At 37.8% G+C, this 21,500-nt stretch overlaps 1 protein-coding gene and 1 long non-coding RNA gene across 4 annotated transcripts in view; one reads left to right on the top strand and one right to left on the bottom strand.

The window, feature by feature from the left end:
* Window positions 1–4,562: 4,562 nt before the first annotated feature.
* The window catches only part of LOC143737576 (uncharacterized), a 37,302-nt gene continuing 20,364 nt past the window's right edge, over window positions 4,563–21,500 (bottom strand). Inside the window, exons 4-5 of one of the 3 annotated variants that reach the window (XR_013203672.1) lie at window positions 8,121–8,172; window positions 7,764–7,997 (exon numbers count right to left, since the gene is read on the bottom strand). This is a non-coding gene — a long non-coding RNA (uncharacterized LOC143737576). Of the gene's footprint in view, window positions 5,088–5,255; window positions 5,786–7,763; window positions 7,998–8,120; window positions 8,173–21,500 lie in introns of those variants that run through there. The other 2 variants (XR_013203671.1, XR_013203673.1) reach the window with 2 other exon arrangements.
* en2a (engrailed homeobox 2a) lies at window positions 14,868–17,817 on the top strand. The gene is made up of 2 exons (XM_077227304.1): window positions 14,868–15,699; window positions 17,501–17,817. The coding sequence occupies exons 1-2, from the start codon at window positions 15,219–15,221 to the stop codon at window positions 17,815–17,817; spliced, it is 798 nt and encodes a 265-aa protein (XP_077083419.1). The 5' UTR covers window positions 14,868–15,218.

The raw sequence follows: 21,500 nt of genomic DNA, 5'->3' as shown, positions 1-21,500 counted from the left end.
GCTTATTAAAAAAAGCTTTTTATTCATTAATATGTCAATAATGTCAAATTGTATAATGTTCCTTCATTGGGTTGTTAAGCTGGTTACATTTAGCTCTTCTGCCAAATAACATTAATTCAACAATAGACTACAGGCAGGAGTTTGAATCTTAAAATAAAACACTTTTATGTATATAGTATTTTGAATCATAAACGGTGGTTCAGGTTTAAGTTAAATTGTATAACCTATAAAGGCCAGCTATTCATCTTCAAAATATCTAGGTTGCAAAAAGTCAAGCTAAAGTTACGCAATACCTTTTAAGTGCATTAAATGTTGCTTTTTGCCTTGTTCCTCACACCACTGAGCAGAGAAGCTAAGTAAGTAGTTTTCAACATTTTTATATGTGAAACATTACTGAAATTCTTGTAGCTTTTGGTCAATCTAATTAGGTATTTACACCAGAATGTTAAGTCTATTTTTGAATATAAAATGTAATGTTTCCAGTATATTGTTTCCATATATTTCAAACTGATTAACATGTTTTCTCCAAATAAATCCTTCTCCCTCCACTATCTCTCTTCATTTTCTTCCCTTTCGTGTGGACCAAGAATATCTGAGAACTTATCTCCCCAACCCCCTCATCTATTTATACCAGCAATTAGGATTGACTGTCCATGTCTATGTATGTGCATGCACATAGGCTACTTAATAATCCTTTACCCACCCTTTGATTTATATTGTGTTTTCAACGGCAACTTACACTAAAACAACTTTATAAAACAGCAATCTTTTTACCGTTACTGTTTCAACACATTGTCTTCCATTCAAAGTCAAGAGAAAACATGAGCTGGCCAACTGCGTGTTAAAGAATGTTTGGATGATAGTGTTATAGATGAGAGTGAGAATCGGTCTCTAGTGATCGGCACATAATGAATAACATTAGATTAGTTCTAGACTTATTTGATCATAGCAATTTGGTGGAACATAATAGTTTTAATCTTTTCCTTGATTTTTATAAAGCTTTTGATTCAGTAGAACAATTTTTTTTTAAATAAATTAAATAAATTACAAGGGAATTTATACCTGTATGATATTTTACTCACATTTGACCAGCGGTTTCGAAAGTGGATGGCTGATTCTGCCACTGGCGCCATCTTCTGGTCAGACGCGGGAATTCATTCGACACGTGACTATCACTTAAGTATATTCTCTACCCGTTGAGCATACTTATTGCGGTGCATTGTGCGATTGAATGAGTGCACTGAGTCCACTAGGTTTCGGACACCACTAAATGGCTGTCCCCTCAAATATAGTGCCCTGTTTAAGGGTATAGAGGGCGATTTCGGACACAGCCTTAGACAGACAGTCACCGAGCGCTGTCAACAAAGAGCAACTGCCTTTTACAGTACTGTACCAAAACAACAAGCTTATGCTGCCATGTCGTAACCGTAATTACGAGATAGCAACCCGTACCTCTTCCCTTCCTCAGACTTGGATTTATGTTTCTTCTTCTGGCATTCTGAAGAGAAGGGATGTGCTTTCAAAGCTAGCATCTCCGAAATGGCCTACCTTATAAAGTTAAGAGCAGAGCAGGAAAACACACATAGGCCTACATTTAAATGTATTTATATCATATTAAGAGCAGTTATATGTTGTCGCTGCCTAGCATTGTGGTGGTAACATTCCATTTGAAGCTAATGAGTAAATTATGTATCCTTTCATTGCTCCCTCCTCAGTGCGTTCCAAATGGCTTCATTATGACACACAAGAAGTGAAAAGATACTCACACATTAGCGCCTCTATTGCAGTGTTTTGAGGAAATTAAGGCCTGGATGGCACTAAATTTCCTTAGTTTTAACGAAAATTAAACTGAAGTTATGCTGTTTACGCCGGGAGGCACTTATGAGTCAATACAATTGGACCTTGGTGAATTGAACCCACTTGTGAAGCCCAATGTAAAAAATTTAGATGTTATAATGGATGGTGATTTTAAATTGGACAAACAGATTAACTCGGAAGTTAAAGCTAGTTTCTTCCCATAGAGACAACTCACCAAGGTGAAATCTTTCCTGTCTTTTAAAGACTTTCAAAGACTTGTTTTTTCATCTCATCTCGTCTGGATTATTGTAATTGCCTTTATATAGGCATTAGTCAGGCCTCTCTCTACAGACTGCATATGGTCTAGAATGCGGCAGCTGTCCTGTTGACGGGTACACGAAAGGGGGAATTCTCGCTTCTCTTCACTGGTTACCAGTCCATTTCAGGATACATTTTAAAATGTTGGTGTTTGTTCTTAAATCTCTTAACGGTCTTGCACCTAAATATCTTTCTGACCTGATCAAGCTGTGTGCTCCGCCAAGAGCACTTAGGCCGTGTGTCCACCAAAACGTTTTTTTTACGCAGCTGGTGTACTTTCCCAGTGTTTTCAGCTGGCTAAAAACGCTTTGGTGGACATGCGGCCTTAGGTCTGCTGATCATTCGCTTTTAGTTGTCCCATGGGTAAAGTTTAAGAGCAGGGGTGACAGAGCATTTGCAGTGGCGGCACCCAAGCTCTGGAATAGTTTGCCCCTGTACATTAGACAAGCTCAAACACTTGCTGTTTTTAAAACTAACTAAAAAACGTATTTTTATAGTGTGGCATTTGACGCTATGTGAGAGTTGCCTTGTTGTTTTATTATGTTGACTGTTTGTACCGTTGATATGATGGGATATGTGTGTACAGCACTTTTATAAACACTTGTTGTTTTTAAAAAGTGCTTTATAAATAAACTTTGACTTGAGTTGAAATAAATCAACTTTAACAAGAGCCCTTCTCCCTTCCAGTGGCTCTGAGTGAGTTAGGGCATAGGAATTCCCCATACTTCAAGCAGAATCGATGACCGAAGTTCGTTTGGATCGAATGTTCCGCCTTTGCCTCTTAAAAAAATGACAGCGGTGAGAAAGGAGCAGTTAGTGGAGTATCTGATCATAGCGATGTGGATAGGTTTCCAGAAACTCAGCAATTCCGGCGTCATGTCGACAGATGAGGTAGCCTAATAAAAAATGTGTTGCCTATATTGAGATCAGCTAATTAACTTAAAACACCTGCAAAGTCCTTTAAATGGTCTCTCAGTCTAGTTCTGTAGGCTACACAATCATGGGGAGGGCTGCTGACTTGACAGCTGTCCAAAAGACGACCATTGACATCTTGCACAAGGAGGGCAAGACACAAAAGGTCATTGCTTCACAGAGCTCTGTGTCCAAGCACATTAATAGAGAGGCGAAGGGAAGGAGAAGATGTGGTAGAAAAAAGTGTACAAGCAATAGGGATAACCGCACCCTGGAGAGGATTGTGAAACAAAACCCATTCAAAAATGTCGGGGAGATTCACAAAGAGTGGACTGCAGCTGGAGTCAGTGCTTCAAGAACCACCACGCACAGACGTATGCAAGACATGGGTTTCAGCAGCCGCATTCCTTGTGTCAAGCCGCTTTTGAACAAGACGCAGCCTCAGAAGCATCTCGCCTGGGCTAAAGACAAAAAGGACGGGACTGCTGCTGAGTGGTCCAAAGTTATGTTCTCTGATGAAAGTAAATTTTGTATTTCCTTTGGAAATCAAGGTCCCAGAGTCTGGAGGAAGAGAGGAGAGGCACAGAATCCACGTTGCTTGAAGTCCTGTGTAAAGTTTCCACAGTCAGTGAGGGTTTGGGGTGCCATGTCATCTGCTGGTGTTGGTCCACTGTGTTTTCTGAGGTCCAAGGTCAACGCAGCCGTCTACCAGGAAGTTTTAGAGCACTTCATGCTTCCTGCTGTTGACCAACTTTATGCAGATGCAGATTTCATTTTCCAACAGGACTTGGCACCTGCACACAGTGCCAAAGCTACCAGTACCTGGTGTAAGGACCATGGTATCCCACTCGCCTGACCTTAACCCTAGAAAATCTATGGGGTATTGTGAAGAGGAAGATGCGATATGCCAGACCCAACAATGCAGAAGAGCTGAAGGCCACTATCAGAGCAACCTGGGCTCTCATAACGCCTGAGCAGTGCCACAGACTGATCGACTCCATGCTACGCCACATTGCTGCAAAAGGAGCCCCAACTAAGTATTGAGGGCTGTACATGCTCATACTTTTCATGTTCATACTTTTCAGTAGGCCAACATTTCTAAAAATCCTTTTTTTTGTCTTAAGTAATATTCTAATTTTTGGAGATACTGAATTTGGGATTTTCATTAGTTGTCAGTTTTAATCATCACAATAAATGAACATTTGAAATATATCAGTCTGTGTGTAATGAATGAATATAATATCCAAATGTCACTTTTTGAATGGAATTACTGAAATAAATCAACTTTTTGATGATATTCTAATTATAGAGTTATATAGAATTATAGAGACAGAGATCTGGCTGTGAGACTAAGTTTGAATCAATCCCTCTTCTTTGCATAAAACATTGACATTACAGTACAATAAGTCAGTCTACAGGCTTAGACAACCATGGAAGTCTCACAAGGTCTCGTTTATTTGTTTATTTTTTAAACTTCGTCACAAGCTGTTTACACATTGGCAGTAAAAAAGCGATTAAGAATCTACATGAAAATTCTTACATATAGCCCCTTTAAAAGAAATCTTATTTCAACAAATTACCAGCATAATACACAAATAGTTATAAGTAAAGACAGGCCTATACATCATCTGACAAGGTTCTAATTTAAACATTGCCACATTAAAGAGAAAAATTTATTTCATCTTATTTACCTTTACAAATACAGTTAGACCTTATCTAATACATTCAGAAGGCTAAAATTAATATAAATCATAATACATTACAAATGGTACAATAAAAAATAAGTTGCCCAATAAAAGTGAAAAAAGTGTTGCATTGTGTCTTTCACATACTTGCTATTTATTATCCATCCATCAATTCTCCAAACCGCTCTATCCTCAGCGGGGTTGCAGGAATGGTCAGTCCATCACTGGGTAAATTGACACATTTATTTTTACTCTTCTCAATGAACACGTTCATAAAATTGGTTCAAATTAACGTCAGCAGATGGCAGTATTGCACATTCTTCATTAAAGAGGGACCCCTCCTGGTTGCGTGAAGACTGCCTGCTCCTAGTCCTCCTTTAACAGTGACAGGCATGTCATTGGTTATATGAGATGTCCCTTCACATCTAATACAAAAGCCAGATGTTTCAAAAGTGATTCTGGACCACTGAAGATGTGAGAATACTTTTTCAGAAAATAGCTTTTAGCAATATTTAAAGTACCTTTCTATCATTTCTGGTGGTTATTGAACACAAAACCAGCAACAATACAGAAATAATAGATTACAAAAAATTGTTTAGTTGCACCAGTATACTCAATACAGTATTGCTGGTGGTGAAAGTGTTGTGGTTATTGATGGGCAGGGCAGTTAAAGCTATAAAGCAATAAAAAGATAACATAAAAAATATGTTTCTCATATCTGTCATTATTGTGCCCTGAGCCTGACACTTAACCTCCGTTTACTCCGGAAGATTGTCACTAAATGTTTTTAAATCTGCTTGTAAAAGTTGATTTATACCAGCAAAAGAAGAGAACAACAAAATAACAAAAGAAATGTTTGTGCATGTTGGTGGATTTTCCACGTGTTTGTATGGAGATGACTTGCAGAGGTTTTAACAGGCGTTGAGGATTTAGATTGCTCTTTGGCCCTGGGTAAGGGCCCCCCCACCACTCCTCTAATGGAAGATGATTCAGTCGAACGGACGAGAAGACAGAATCGCAATTACCCAGACTTATTGAACTCACCCCTGACACTTCTTTGGCTTCTGCCTGAACTACAAGAGGATAGGGAAGTGGAGGAGAGATGAAGGGGAGTGGAGGGATAGAAAAAGAAAGAGAGGGAGAGAGAAGATAGAATAAATTAATGAAAAAGAAGACTGAAGTCTTGCACCTGAAAAGATATAATGCAGCCATATAGAAACATGCACAATTAGACAAAAACAGACCAATTGAATCGGCAAATTTTTCAACTAACAAAATTATCTTAAATTGGACTGCCAGGCTGTGAAATAATTTCTGCCCCAGTCAACACTGTCACTGAATCTAAGGATTGACATCTGCATGTTAAGCCATAATGACAATCTCTCCATTCTCTCACTCAATATCTCTCGCTCAGTTTCTCATTGCTGTCTCACTCAATCTTCGAGGGTAGCAAGATAATGAATTGTAGAATTAGACCTAATGGGACACAGACCAGCGACGGTATTACAGGAGGGTGCAAAAAACAAAACAAAAAAAAAACAGAGCACCATTTCAGTCCAAATTGCCCGCGATGCCATTCAAATGCCAGTCTGGCATTTAAACATGTCTCTCTCCTCACAACTGACCAGGATTTCCATTCGCCTCAGTCAATCTGATTCAGCCCTGCCTGTTCTAATTGGTTTATGGATTCCATGGTCGATCACAAGACAAGTTCTCTTGTAGTAAAGGTGGTGGCAAAGTGCTTTTCAGTAAGGAGGGTCAAGGTCACAGGATTTATGAATGTAACAATAATCAACAACAAGGGTTCAACTGTCATTATAACAGCATAACCACCTTCCCTAACATTTTGTTACAATTTATCTCATTTAGGATTCAGGCATCTAATGCCAAAGGGGTCTGAATTATTATTATTATTTTATTTTTTTAATCTTTGGACAAAACATGCTACAAGTGAACTGCAGGTGAATGAAGGGGGTGCGGGATGACGATTAGGCCAATCATTTATTTCCAAGGCACTTTAACAATGTCAAAAAATGAAGATTAAAACTGATATTCTTCAAGCATTGTACAAATGAAAATCAAACATACTTCCCTCTTTAGTGCAGTAGAATGAATTTCACAGTTCTGTGACAGCTGCAGTCAGAAAAGTAAATATCAGGTGGTGACACATGAAGCGACTGATCCGCACAAATCCTTTACAGTGCAAATGAAATACACATGGCTTTACGGTCTGGGATTAACTGTCTGTTGACTACCGTTAGGCCAGCCACTATTACAACCTAATCAAGCACATGAAGACACACTCTAATAGTAGGCCTGTTCCAAAAACGTGTTTTTTTTTTTTTTTTTTTTTTTACAATATGTCTAACTGGTAATGATAAAGATTAAAAAAATTGTAATTGTTATAATTGCTTCACCTGTATCTACTGTTATTTTTAAAAATCTGATAGGAAACAGACTGATTCCAGACTATACATTTCCAATAATATTCTAAATTTTCAGAAATCAACTGTCTGTTGTTACTCAACCTGTAGAAAGGGAGGAATATAAAATATGTTAATTTATTGCCATTTTCCAACACATTAGGACTGAAATAATAAAATGTCTTTGGTTTTCTTCAAAATACTGCTTTTATTTAAAAGGTTATATTTTTCATGAACATTTACTCTGAGATCAGTGGCCTTCTCGTGACATTCTGCCATGTTTCTTTTAGATAAATTATGATTTGATGCCAGTTTTTATATTTAGGCATTTGACCAGAATATTTTGCAAGGGCCCCTTTCAATATGCATCTCTGAATTTAGTCAGCTATTAACTGTTCACACCACTATTGTGATTAATGAAAAATGATGCTAGCAAAATGCCACAATTATGAAGAGAATATGAATACATTATTAATATTAAAGAAAGAAAATAAATACATTCATATATTAGTTAATTACAAGTCGAATTCAAATATGATGACTAAAATGATTAGATTTTTCTTCAAAACATTGTGCACAGATTTATTCTTTGACTTTTTCTTCGAAAAGCACTGTCAAGTTTGTGAATTCAAAGCACAAGGGAAAGGCAGCTTATGTACTGGAATATTTAAAAATTGAATGAAGAATACAGAAAGTGCAGAAACAGGGAAGTGAAGATAAATAGATTAGTGTGTGAAAGATGGTGAAATGACACATTCCTCATCACAAAGCAGGAGAGCAGCTGTGGACGGAGCAGGTTCCGGTCGAATACAGACGCACAAAAGAGGACTCCAGCTTTCTCAGAGGGGCACTGGAAGGGACACTGGGGTACAAAAAAAATGACCAAAGCTACATTAAAAATATATTCTGCATTCAAACTTTAAACGTGAACCAAAGTAACTTTCTGAGACATTTGACCTCATATCTCATCAGGTCTATGCCTTACCATGATTGGCAACTGGTAAAAGGTTTTGTTTCAGGAAGCCCTCTCTCCTCAGCTGTGGTCAAAATAAATATCTTAGGGGTTAGGTTAAAGGTGGGGCACGCCACACATGGAATCAGCCTCTTCTCTATATATACATGCTGAATCTGAAGATATTAGTGATGCCACACACGAAGAATATACCAGCCCATTTTGTGTCCTCATATGCAAGTAAAAAGCAAGTCCACAATGAAAATTAGATACAAACGGCATATTTTTTTATTTTGACCCATTAGACTATCATAAGCAGTTTCTTTGTCCAGACCCCTTTTTCTTTGATAGTTACTTATTTTCGTTAGATTTTAATTCACCAACGTATGACCTTTGACAGACTGAGCTAGGTGCACCGTGCTCGTTACGCATTAGCATACTAATTACTTTAAAAAATGAGTGACGCGCTAAAGTGAGTAAAGCAACAAGTGCACAGAGAAGTGGAAGTGGGCAAAGTGTTTAGAGACAAGTGATTATTGCGCACGTCACGCGACACACTTGTCGCGAAGGTCGTGAACAATCGCAAGCGCGTGAAACAGGTGCCAATGGAATTCGAAACATCTAAACTCCCGCGAAGAAACCATGATAGCATCCTGTGACCCACCCAGGGTGTTCTGACATTGGAAAAGGTAACCTGTAGCACGCGAACTAAGCGCTAAAGTATTTACTTATTGTTTTTATTGTGTTCGTATACCCGCTCCCTCCTCTCATGCTGCTTAAAAAAAACTTAACCCTGACGTGTAGGCCTAGAGCCACCACCTGGTGTTTATTGGTGTTTAGTAATTGTCACAAGAAAGATTTCCCAGCAGGTGAAGGGTCCATACACCTTTACATTTATTCATATTTAAAGAGGGACAAACATCCACTGCGCATATGAAAAAAATTATAATATTCGCTATATCCGAAAAATATTATTTTCATTTCTTTAGCATATTTACTTTTTTCAACAGAACTATGTAAAAGCACTGTGCTTTAGATATTATTTAACAGTAGACCGGGCGAATCCTGTGCAGAGCAATCAATGCCATTAGACTACACAATGTGTGGGATATTTTAGGTAGCTTAGCCTATAGGCCAACTTGATGGCGTGTAGGCTTGTTTTAAGAGAAATTATTAAAAAGAAAAAAAACTATTTTTTCAAAATTATTGTTACCCGTTATTTTACAAATATTGAAGCATTAGCAAACAGATTAGACGAATTTCTTTAAACGGCATAGGGTTTTTCTGATAATATTTGTATTATAAAATGTTGTTAAATGAATTGGAAATTAGAACATTAAATGGCACACGTTTTAACGAATTCTTGTCTCACATTGTTAGGCTGGCATATGCTATAGACACATTATCTTAAGAGAAATTGAGAATGAAGCAAGAATTAATGTTTTTATAAAGTAATCAACCATTCAGATAAGCCTAATGTTTATCATGAGACGTACAAGTAAATTTAAATTATATTTTTAAAAATAATAATTTTAAGGAAGTACAATTTTAAAATCATTGATATAAAAACGAACATATTTAATCTTGTATCACCTCTAACTAAATAACTTCAATGCGACTCAGATTACTTAGTAGACTAAACTCATTATTTACAAACATGCTAAATTCGTTTTAGTAAAATGATGAAAAGAAAAATACTGTAGTCTAAATAACAGACGTTTGATTAACACTTCCATAAAGTACAATTTTTTTACAACATTTAAATGGAACGAAACAACGATAGTTTATGCATGAATGGAACGAAACAACGATAGTTTATGCATATATATATATATATATATATATATATATATATATATATATATATATATATATATATATATATATATATATATATATATATATATAATCTAAATACAACTTATGATTCCAGATCAAGCGTGCAGAAATAATATATTTATAAGAACGATCAACAAGCCTTTCGTAACAGTGTAGACCATTTTAAAATGTTCTGGGTGCAAACTAATTTGAAGGGGGAAAAAGCGTTTGATGAAATATAATGTGGGCTGACACGTGTCTGAGAGCCGCTCAAATGCGAGTTTTCACGGAGAAAAAACGTTTTTATTTGTGAAAGTGAAAATGCACCTGTGGCACTCTCTTGCACTTGAAAAGCCGACGTTAGACGTGTCTGAAAATATTAAGTATCATTAATGATTTTTAAAATTAGCTAAAAAAAAGGGTCTACTCAAGCAGGTAAAACAGTTTTGTCCCTCCAATTCACTGAAATATTCAAGGTGGGATGAGTGGACAGAGATACAAGGCTAAAGCTTTGACTGTCAATGAAGCCATTTTCTACAAAAAGGGTCTCAAGATGGGAGCAGCATTCAATTAACTTGATCCCATCTAAAGAGCCTTAATTAGGTTTGTGGAGGACGCCACATGCACGGTGGGTCAGGGACAGCAAGAATGTGTCGACTGAAAGGAGACTTATTTACGCCAGGACGATCAGACGCTTTAGAATTAAAAGCATTAAAACCTATCAACTCTATCCTCCTGGCGTTTTCAAAGTGTCCACTCTGCTAGAATCCGGACCCCGACAGTTCCCTGGCTTTGATGGAGGAATCTGGATTTAAAACAAGAAGCATCAGTCATGCATTTATTTTATCCAATACCCACAGAAGTATTGGTTTCACTCTTTGGTATTGGACCAAATTATGGATAGGCTAGGTAAAGCCAACCAAATGAATTTTTGGCGCAACCTCTTGAGGCTTATTTTTCAGGTATGGAGATTTTTTAAAACATTATTCGAATGGTAAAATGTAAAGACCTTTTTACAAATCTTCGGGAAGAAAATAAATGTATGTGTAACATCGAAAACAACTGTCATTGTGTCATTGCAGATCCTAGACTGGTGGTTGGCTGGATCCTGCACTGCCAGGACTCATATCAGAGGCGTGCTTTCACTGACCGTGTTAGTATGAGTGTTTGTGTGTCTTTTGAGAGAAAGACAGTGAGAGAGTTAAGGGGTGTGTTGTCCTTTAAATCAGGCTGCAGGCTCTATGATCACCAAGACTCACACACGCACGCACACACACACACACACACACACACACACACACACACACACACACACACACACACACACACACACACACACACACACACACACACACACACACACACACACACACACACACCAGCGCGTCCATTCACAAATCGAGTCAGTGCGTCAGCACCTTCTGTAGTGACTGAACCAGTGGCGTAAGCTATACTGTGCGTTAAAGCTCAAGAGAGCCCAAAGACAACTCACCGAGGGACAAACACTACGCATTTCCAAAATAAACTGGTAGTCTATATAAAACACTAAACGATGACTCCATCCATCACATTTTTTACTTTATATTTGCCTTTATCGACACTGAGATCATCGGTCTTTTCGAGAACAAACGGCACATCACTTCAACATTTTCCTATTGGACACCAGTTGGTGCTATTTTTTTTTTTTTACATTAAAAGCATATCTTACAAACATAAAAAAAACTAAAATAAGTAGCATAATCATTTTTCATAGCTAAATAAATACTTTTTTATTAATATTTTGAAAACTGTTCTGTTAACCCAATGTGGATACCTTTAATTATGCTATAGGCGTTGTTTTGTCTATGTTAAGCGAAATATGGAAACCTTGTCGTACGTCAACATGGAATATAAATTTAAAAAAATAGGACATAGGCTACCAACTTAAACTCTTTGTATCTCTCTATAATTTCACCAAAGGTTACTTTTAACAATGTAAAAACAACACATTTAATTTCTTTTTTTTAAAATCAAAGTAGGCTATTAACTACCCACAGTCAAGAAAATGTCAGCGAGATTCTCTTACAAAAAAGACTGAACATGATTTAACCTAATTGACACCACCTATAGCCTACCATTATGCTATTAACATTTCCCCTAAGATAATTTAAGAAGTCTTGCTGTCCAACTGTTTTAACGTTTCTTAGGTGCAAATCCAATGAAATTCTTTAGAAATATATTCTTGTGTGAAAATTAAATTTCATTGAAGTGCTCAAGAAGAGGAAGAATTGCCAACCAGACCAACCTATTTTGTCTGGGCATCATGGCGTGGTGAAATGCTAAAGCTCACCAAAATCTTTGATGAATAAGGATAATGAAATATCCATCAGGGTAGAAAATGCATTCTGGAGAGCAACATATAGACAGAAAGCGCTCGTGAAGGCTACAAAGTTAACACAAAAGACGGAAAGGCTGATGACGGCAAATAAAAAACATCAACGTATGGCCTTAATCTTGTGCACAGTGTTTGAGTGGTGCCAGTGCAGTTATGGCTGTCATATAAAGAACTGGCCCTCAAAATAGCCGATATAGTGACAAATTAACGTGATATGAAAGATCTTCACTGACGGGCCTGCTTGAAACGGCATCGTATAATAAATCATATGATGTATAGCCTATAGCCTATAATCCAGCATGCAAAGTTGAATATTCAGGATTTACCTGGATTTACTTTTGGTTTATTATTATTTATTCTTTTGCTGTACAACAGTAAAAGTATAGCTACTCAACCCGGTCAGTAACGCTATGTGCTTACATCGCTTAACCTGCGTTTTGTTGCTGTGGGAGGGGACGCCTCATATTGGATGATACATAGCCTACAGTATAGATGATGAAGCAGCATAAGTATAGAGGGTAAAGGAGGACACATGGATGGTTCATTTATAGAATCCCTAATAGCACATCAATGATCGGTTGCATTGTTTAATATTTTAATTAGTGTTGGCTGTTGTTACTGTTGTGATATGCATGTCAGATAGGCTAATTCTTTTTTTCTATGCACAAAAAAAAATATTGTGTAAACTGCAATTCTTGCCTAAACCAGGGCGAGTGTTTCAGTCTTAACCGTGGCAAAAGAGAGACAGGGATAGGATAGAGGGCAGGCCGGCGCTTGCGATCTGTCAATCGCTCTATTGTCTTTTACCCATTCCGCGCATGAAGTCGACGGTGAATTTCTTGCGGGTGATTAAAAGTCCTTGTAGAAGAATGCCCCTAAAACCAAAGCGTCATTGAAGACCCTTAGATTAGAGCCGTGTCCATTCCACACTTGAGAAGAGCAGGTGTAGCTACAACAGGCCAGTGGCTATTGTAGGCCTACCGCTATGGACTAGCTATTCAAATGGTTGTCGGGGGATCTTCATCAAGCAACCATATAATCAACCCAATATTAAAAACGTGACTAAAATAAAAATTTTGCCACACAGTTTAGTACCTCCAACAATATTTAATGTACTCAGTGAAACCACAATGAAAGACAATATTATATGCTATAATATTTAGCTTTAAAGGGAGCAATCTTGCAAATAGGAAATCATATGGCTTGTAAGTGCCATTAAAAAGACGTGGATAGGCAGATAATTTGCACCAATTTGAAAAGGGATTGCATGGTATTGGCTCGCCAGAGACAATTCATAATGAGAAATGCAATCACAGAAGGCCTCTTGAGAAACCTCTTCAGTTAGAGAAGAAAAAGCTCACTGGAAGAACCTAGATTAACCATACTGACAGCTCCAACAAGGTGATGTCTTTACAAATGGTTAAGAGCTCAAATCTATAACCAACTCGTTGTTATTGTTGATTTCGATGTGCCACATAGTAGGTCAATGTAGCCAAAAATGCTCCTCAGGGCCCCTTCATTATAGACATAACGACTCGAGGTTGTGTGATCAAATTAATCTGAATCAAGAAGATGTGAGCGATTCATGGATTTGCTGTGATACCTGGAGAGCGCGGGACATTAATCTTCTACAAGGTTCCACCGTCGCCACGGTGCCTACAGGGTTAAGGCCTATGAACGAGTGAAAGTTGTTCTACAATTTCATTTGTGGCGTGACTATGCTGATATTCTTTGAAATACCCAATTATGTTTAAAGAGTCAAAGGCATCTGTCCAAAGAAATTAGCATGAAATCATTACACCATAAACATGAACTACACGACCGTTTTCGTTTACTCATTCTGTAGTGCAATATTGCGAAAATCTTTATCGCTGTGCATCATATGCATTGTAGTTTAGGCTAAAATTCTTAATATTGAGAAACTGGAATTTTTCGTACTGTGCTCTTCATATAAGTAAAATGTCTGCATCATGCATTAAGAAAACGGTAATGTTATTATGGTTTGGAAACAGCAAGCACACCATGAGGAAACGATTCTCCACTTGTAGCCTAGTATTGGTTTGACGCATTCTGTGTTAGGCCAACATTACCACTTTTTACAGTTAGTCAAAACTGCGATATAATGATACAATACAATTCTTCTCCTGCTGAAAAACTTGGCAGTAGGCCTCCTCAACAGTAGCCAAAAAAAATGTTTATCTAAAAAAATTGGATTTTAAAATCTGCGGTTTCGTGAGTGCTTTCGGATAGTGACCTGACGACCAAATCTGAATAATAATAGGCTAGGTACATGCATAAAAGCATGCATAACAGAAATAATTACGCTACAAGTTAACCTCTATGATTAAGAGGGAAAAATGTGAAGTCCGTGTTCAGTATGCAGGCTGCGTTTTTGGCACGGTCTGAATTTGTATTTCGGTGAAGCACTGTGTCTTTAAAAGTGCAAGGATGAGTGTTGTCTGTTACTCGCGAATCAGGGCCATGTGACTAACTCTAGACTATTCTATTGGTTGAAGGCACGTGTCTTGGATACCGGAGTGTAACGTCACTGGGGGCTCGTATTAAAAATAAGAACAAAAATCCGGAGTGAAAGTATTTCACGAGCAGTTAGGAGCCCCACTTCTCAGAGTAGTCACTGAAGCCTCGATAGTTGCATTGCGCACGAAACAAATAGCACCAAACTGGAAAGTTACGGTTCATCAACCTTAAACAGAGAACATTCCGTGACTGGAAGGCGTAACTATGTTTTTCCTTTGTGACCACGGTGCGCAAAGGCTTTTTATTGTCGCTAAAACACACTGACAGACTTTCTTGCTCAGTTTTGAAATTTTGCTGAAGTGAACAAAGTGGACGGAGTCGCCCGCGGAGTGGGGTGCGACTGCCTGAGTGCGGGAGAGCGATAAAGGGTTAAGGACGGAACGTGGAAAGTGTGTCTCAGCATGGATGAGAATGAGCAGAGCGCAAGAGACGCGGAACAGCGAGGAGCAGCGGACGAGTCCAACAGTGCCATTCGACCCCTTCTGCAAGCTCCAGGGAACCTGCAGCTCCCGCACAGAATCACAAACTTCTTTATCGACAACATCCTGCGGCCGGACTTTGGCCGTAAGAAAGAAGCGAACATCACGCGCGATGAGGGCAATCACGACGCTCGAGAGAATCACAACCCTACGGGTCCTAGCACGGGACAGGTGGGAAGTACTGTTCCAGCAGAGGGAACTTCCACAACGCATTCGAGCAGCGGAGGAAAGAAGGCTGAGGTAGAGAGCGAAGAGCCCTTGAAGCCCCGCGGGGAGAATGTGGATCAGTGCCTGGGCTCAGAATCGGATAGTTCACAGAGCAATTCAAACGGACACCCTAGTCAGTCTATGCTGTGGCCCGCTTGGGTTTACTGCACACGCTACTCGGACAGGCCATCGTCAGGTACGTTTCCCTTTATTTTCTTATAGGCTATAGGATACCATTTGCCGGGAAATCTGTTAAATGTATCCAAAGTTCTACGAGTTCTAATCTATATACTGTTTTCGATTTTAATCACGTATCCCAATTGTAGAGGGCCATTGCAATTTTAAAACAAACCCAAAAAGCTGAAATACAAACCGCCAAATTTGTGAAAATATAAACAATTCACTTTCCATATCGTAATAAATAAAATCTCATATCTTTCATATTTCCGAAGAGTTATAGGCTATACTGAAACATTACGATGGGGTTTATATAATCTATTACTTAAGTAAAACGACAAAGGTCCAAAAACATCAAAACAGGCTTGATCGTCAATATAAACGTTCAGAAAAGTATAAAGAACTACATTTTCGCAAATTCGATTACACTTATTTTAGAGTTAGGCTATTATTAATATATTTGAATTGTCTTTCATTCTAATTCCATACCGTTTGCTTTTGGATTGATAATGGTGTAGGCTATACTAGTTTTGGTATTGTTTTAAGGAATATATGAGAAATAGATGTGTCAAGGTTGATTTACTTTTAATTGAATATAGGTAGACTAAAGTAAATACAATTTAAAATTTTAACGCTGAATGGCTGTACATACACATACAAGTTTTTGGTTTTGTCAAAGGTTTTGCCCTGTAAGCCTTCCGTCTTTGTTGATATTTCATTAGCATATTTTTGACAATGGAGCAGGCCTTGCATTTATTCTTAATTAGCAGTTGCTTAATGTGTTTGTGCGCAGTAAAGTATTTCGTAACTGGAATATTCAACTAATACTGTATTGCTACTATTTAAAAACAGAAGAACCCATTATGTGAATACTGTAGCTACTGAATGCTAATTCAACGTAGAGCAAACTCGAGAGTGGTCATTTAGCCTATCCGTCAATTTTGCTGTTGTTGGAAATATTACATTTATGATATCTCAGTTACAGCTTAAATGTAAGATTGGAGTGCTGATTGATATACTTATTTACGAGAGAGTGTGATTCATACAAATCTACCATTTGTATAGGTATATCCTTTTATTTTCGTTCAAGAAAAGCAACTGGACTGTTTACTGCTGTTGAATAATAGGCTAGGCTACTGTCGCGCCAGTCTTTCATTTTTATTTTCGCGTTGAAATTGTAGCCTACTTTCACGTCAGTTTCTCCTCGCGCAATTTTTTTTACATTAAAATATTCATGAAATTATTATCCAACTGTAATCGGAGCGTTAAACTAATTTGTGTTGTTTATTTTCTTAGAGTGATCTAGACTTACACAAGTTATAGCCAGTTACGATGTCGAATGGGTTAAATGATCGCCATTTGACCATACTCATTCCATTTCGATGTCTAAAAATGCTATTTTTAAACTAAGAAATGTCCATATGGAGCAAGTCGCGAATCCCTCATCAAAATTCTGCTTCATCTCTGAGGTTTCCCGCATTACCTATTAATGGCCTCCACTCAGAGAAAGAGAGAGAGAGAGAGAGAGAGAGAGAGAGAAGAGAAGAGACGAGAGGAGAGGGGGGGTTGGTTGGGGGGGGGGGGGGGGGGGGGTCCATACTGCTCACACCCTAATGTGACGCAAAAAAATAAATTAATCAATTAATAAAGCCTACGTAAAACAGATTCATAAATTACAACACTTCTTGGAACATGTTTACAGCCCCCTCTCTCCAGAGCCTGCATGAACATAAAACAGATTAACATATAGGCCTATTGGTCTTGTTATGCAATTTGTGCTTCGATCTAAAAACTGTATGTCATTTCATCCCCACACCCAGGTCCCAGATCTCGTAAACCAAAGAAGAAAAGCGCAAGTAAGGAGGACAAACGACCACGCACGGCCTTCACGGCGGAGCAGCTCCAGAGACTCAAGGCCGAGTTCCAGAACAACCGCTACCTGACCGAGCAGCGACGGCAGGGTCTGGCGCAGGAACTGGGCCTCAATGAATCTCAGATCAAAATCTGGTTTCAGAATAAGCGGGCCAAAATCAAAAAAGCCAGCGGCCCCAAGAACGGTCTGGCAATACACCTGATGGCGCAGGGACTGTACAACCACAGCACCACGTCAAAGGAAGACAAATCAGACAGTGACTGAGAAAGCGGGGAGGGGTGGAGATGATGGGTGGGGTGTGGTGAAATGGGAAGGGGGAGGGGTGCGCAAGGTTATATTTACAATGCAATAATTCAAACGAATAAAAGGGCCAGTTAATAAATATACCAGCATTAATGACGTTAAATAGAGGCTATATCGAATTATGTCAAAAAAAACATTTATTGAATACAATTCTCTTATGAAATAATGATCAAATTATTTCAAAAATAGGCTAGGAGCCGTTTTTTGCACTTGGGCAGAGTGGCTCTCTTGAGAAACAAGTGTTTCTATCGCTCTTCTTTGTCATGCTGTCACCAGAACCAAGCGTTTTCCACTATTAGCGCAACGCTCGTTTATATACATATTAGTTATGTGGGGAAAATGCGAAAACATTGCTTAAGTCCAAAGAGTATTTTCTTCTGCATCCAGGCAACTGTGATATCAAATGCATTAGAATTGTTTTATTTCCACGTTTGTTGTAGCTATCATTTGGTTTGATGTTTGATACAAAATGGACGCAGCAATCTCAGCAGGAATTTTCACAAAAAAAAAGAAAAAAAGAAGAAGAAAAACTGTTCTTCTTGTAAATAAGTTCACCGTCTTAGCCTGGTTAATTTAAAGAGTAAATTGAGGGTGGGGGTGGTGGTGGGGATCGCAAAAACACGCGAGAACTTCTTTAACAGTGCGAACTACCATGTGAAAAAGCCTAACATATAATAGCTACGAAATAACATAGCCTGGTCAAAACATTTCAACTAGTGCGCTAAATAAATAAACAGATGTAGGCCTACCGCAGCGTCTTAAATCGCATAGTTTTTATAAAAGAGCAATATAATCATCTTTTGTAGCAAAGTATGTTTTAATCATTATAATGCTGCCTAAAAATGTGTAGCACTGACAATGATTTCGCTTATGCGCACTCTTGACAAAAGCCAGGATAAGCGCCACAACACATCACACAGAAATATAAACAAATAGGCTATATAAATATAAACCTATATAAAAACACACAACTATCGAATAAAAAAATAAGCAAACCAGCTGTTTACTGTATGACAGATGTTAAAATACTGTTTTAATGTTGACTTCATATTTGTTATGTATTTATATAGATTATATTAAGGGGGAAAAAATCTTTATCCAATGACCGGTGTTGCTTTTTATGTGAGAGTAGATTTCTAAGGTGTTTAAATTGCTTATTTATATTGCAATAACTTCTTTATGTGAATGAAGCGGTATTGGGGCCTTTGCATGAAAGCTGCAAATTGTCATGTAGGCATATTCACGCGTGTTTAGAAAAGTTAAAACGGTATGAACGAGATTTAAGTTGCAGACTGTATCCATAGCCTACCAAATTGTGGAATTTTTACTTTTTGAATCTCTTTGTTTTATACCTGAAAAGAGTGTGTGACTAGCTATATAGCCACCAAACTTAACACACTTTGCCTTACAAGTTCAAGTGCGAACTTAAAAACACAGAACTGTGCCGAATCAGAGAAACAGTATTAGTTCAATTGCATATGAGCATATCTATGAATATGGCCTTCTATCCGATATACGACCGAATGAATTTAGATACTCATCAGCGAAGATCTATAAAATCTATGTTGAAAGCTGAAAGAGAGATAAATTAAGATAATACAATTTTATTTTGTGTTTACAGGTAGCCTACTGTTTGTTATATGTGTAAATAATTTGTATCACGTACGTATTAATTGTGTAATTAACTGCCTCCTGAAATCTTGATAAGAATTAAATAAACAATGAGAATAATATTTCTCAATGTCTCTGTAGCTTCTTTATTTGCTTCTTTTCTAAGATTTAATAACCATCTCGCGCTCCAGTTTTATCTTGCTCTTGGTCGAAAAGAACGTGCCGTCCTCTCATCAAATGGGAGCCGAGCCCAGCGGACATGACGTCACGGTACTGGCACACAAAGCTTTACCAAATCAGGAGTGAGTCGGTAATGCACCCTCAGCAGTAGCCTTTAAGGATTGGAGAAGCAGTGCAGATAAAGCCTATAACTAATATCAAACGCATTATCGTTTGGATATTTCTTCCCCATTTGTTTAACTTCTGAATTCTCTGTATCAGCAACATTTCGTTGTAACCCTTTACATCGCCCCAAAAGCGTTGGATACCTTACAAGTGGATATATCCCATTAACTAGCCTTTAAAATCACTCACAGTATCGATAGCAAACAAAATAAACAGACAAATAATTGTAATAGCCTATATGTCATTTGCTTCCCACTTAGCCTAATGAAATGGTCACAGAAGGAAAAGAAAAAAAACCTCAGTAGCCCACAGTCATACTTGTTCATAGCCGTAAACAAATATTCCAGACCTGGCCTACCATAGTTAAAAAAATACGGAATCTATTAACAAATGAAGCCGGACCGAAATAACAGGACGTTCGGGAAGACGGAGACTATTTTCAGCTGAAAAAAAATATATTCCTGGTACGCTTATCAACATGCAAATTATTATTATTATTATTATTGTATTTAAACATGGGACAGAAAAAATTGTGTTTTTAGATAATGAATAGGCCTACTTCTTTTAAGAAAACACGATCTTTATTAGCCTAATTCCAGCAACAACAATAAAAATCATAGAACTACTGCTTTTGACAAAAGCATTAATTAACAGTCTATGTTAACTTTATTGAAAAGATCTGCAATAGGCTAATTCATTTTGCAGTATTAAATTTAAACAGTAGCCTACTCAAAATCTCAAAAATTAAACTTTTAAGGTCAGAAACAAATTCAATCACCAGACGAAATATATTATTATAATACACTGGTTAGATATCAGCCTTTTACCTCTGGATTTGATCGAAAGCATTACGCAAAATAACATTAATTAAAAAAACAAAGCATTAAGAATTGTAGTAAAAGAAAAAAAAACATTTCAGTTCAATTATACAAGGTAGGCTACACTTTTTTTTATCAAATACAATTTTGAAACAAATACTTAGGGGTAAAAGCAAAATCTGGTTATGCAAGTTTTATACAACAAACTTCATAGGCCTCCTAATACAATATTTTATAAAATTATCCGACCAACAAACTTTATACAAACTTTGTAGATCAAAAAACTATTTTATTTTTTACATACAAAACAAAAGAAAAGCAGAAAATTTGCCTTTAAAACCTAAAAAGTGATATAACGATGTTGGCTGCGACAAATAAAACTAATGTTTGCGGAGGGGCTGCAGGAGAGACAACAGGACTCATCTAAACAACTTTTTAAAGGCATAAAAGACTGTCTTTTGTACAGCAGATGAGTGACTCAAACAGTAGCTGGACTTTCTCTAAAGAATATGTAAATGATCCTTAGTTAAAAATAAATAAATCTGGTCATAGACTACCTGTCCTCTGGGGGGAAGTAAGGGGGGGGGGGGGGGGGCACAGACAACGGGCATTTCCCATGCACTGACCTGCTCAATGACAATGCCTCATCTACATTTCTTTTCTGGCACTCCTTGTATGAGGAAGTGATGCCCAATGGTTGAGGGGAGAGGTCCCTGACTGGATTTCTATAGAGCAAAAGTATGCGTTTGTGTGTGAGCAAAGTAATGAGAGAGACAGACAGAGATTTAGAAACACACACAGAGAGAGAGAGAGAGAGAGAGAGAGAGAGAGAGAGAGAGAGAGAGAGAGAGAGAGAGAGAGAGAGAAATC

Source organism: Siphateles boraxobius, unplaced genomic scaffold, assembly GCF_051911475.1.
Source record: "Siphateles boraxobius isolate OS27281-9 unplaced genomic scaffold, OSU_SipBor_1 130, whole genome shotgun sequence".
Lineage (NCBI taxonomy): Eukaryota > Metazoa > Chordata > Actinopteri > Cypriniformes > Leuciscidae > Siphateles > Siphateles boraxobius.
This window is presented reverse-complemented; position numbering and strand designations above follow the sequence as displayed.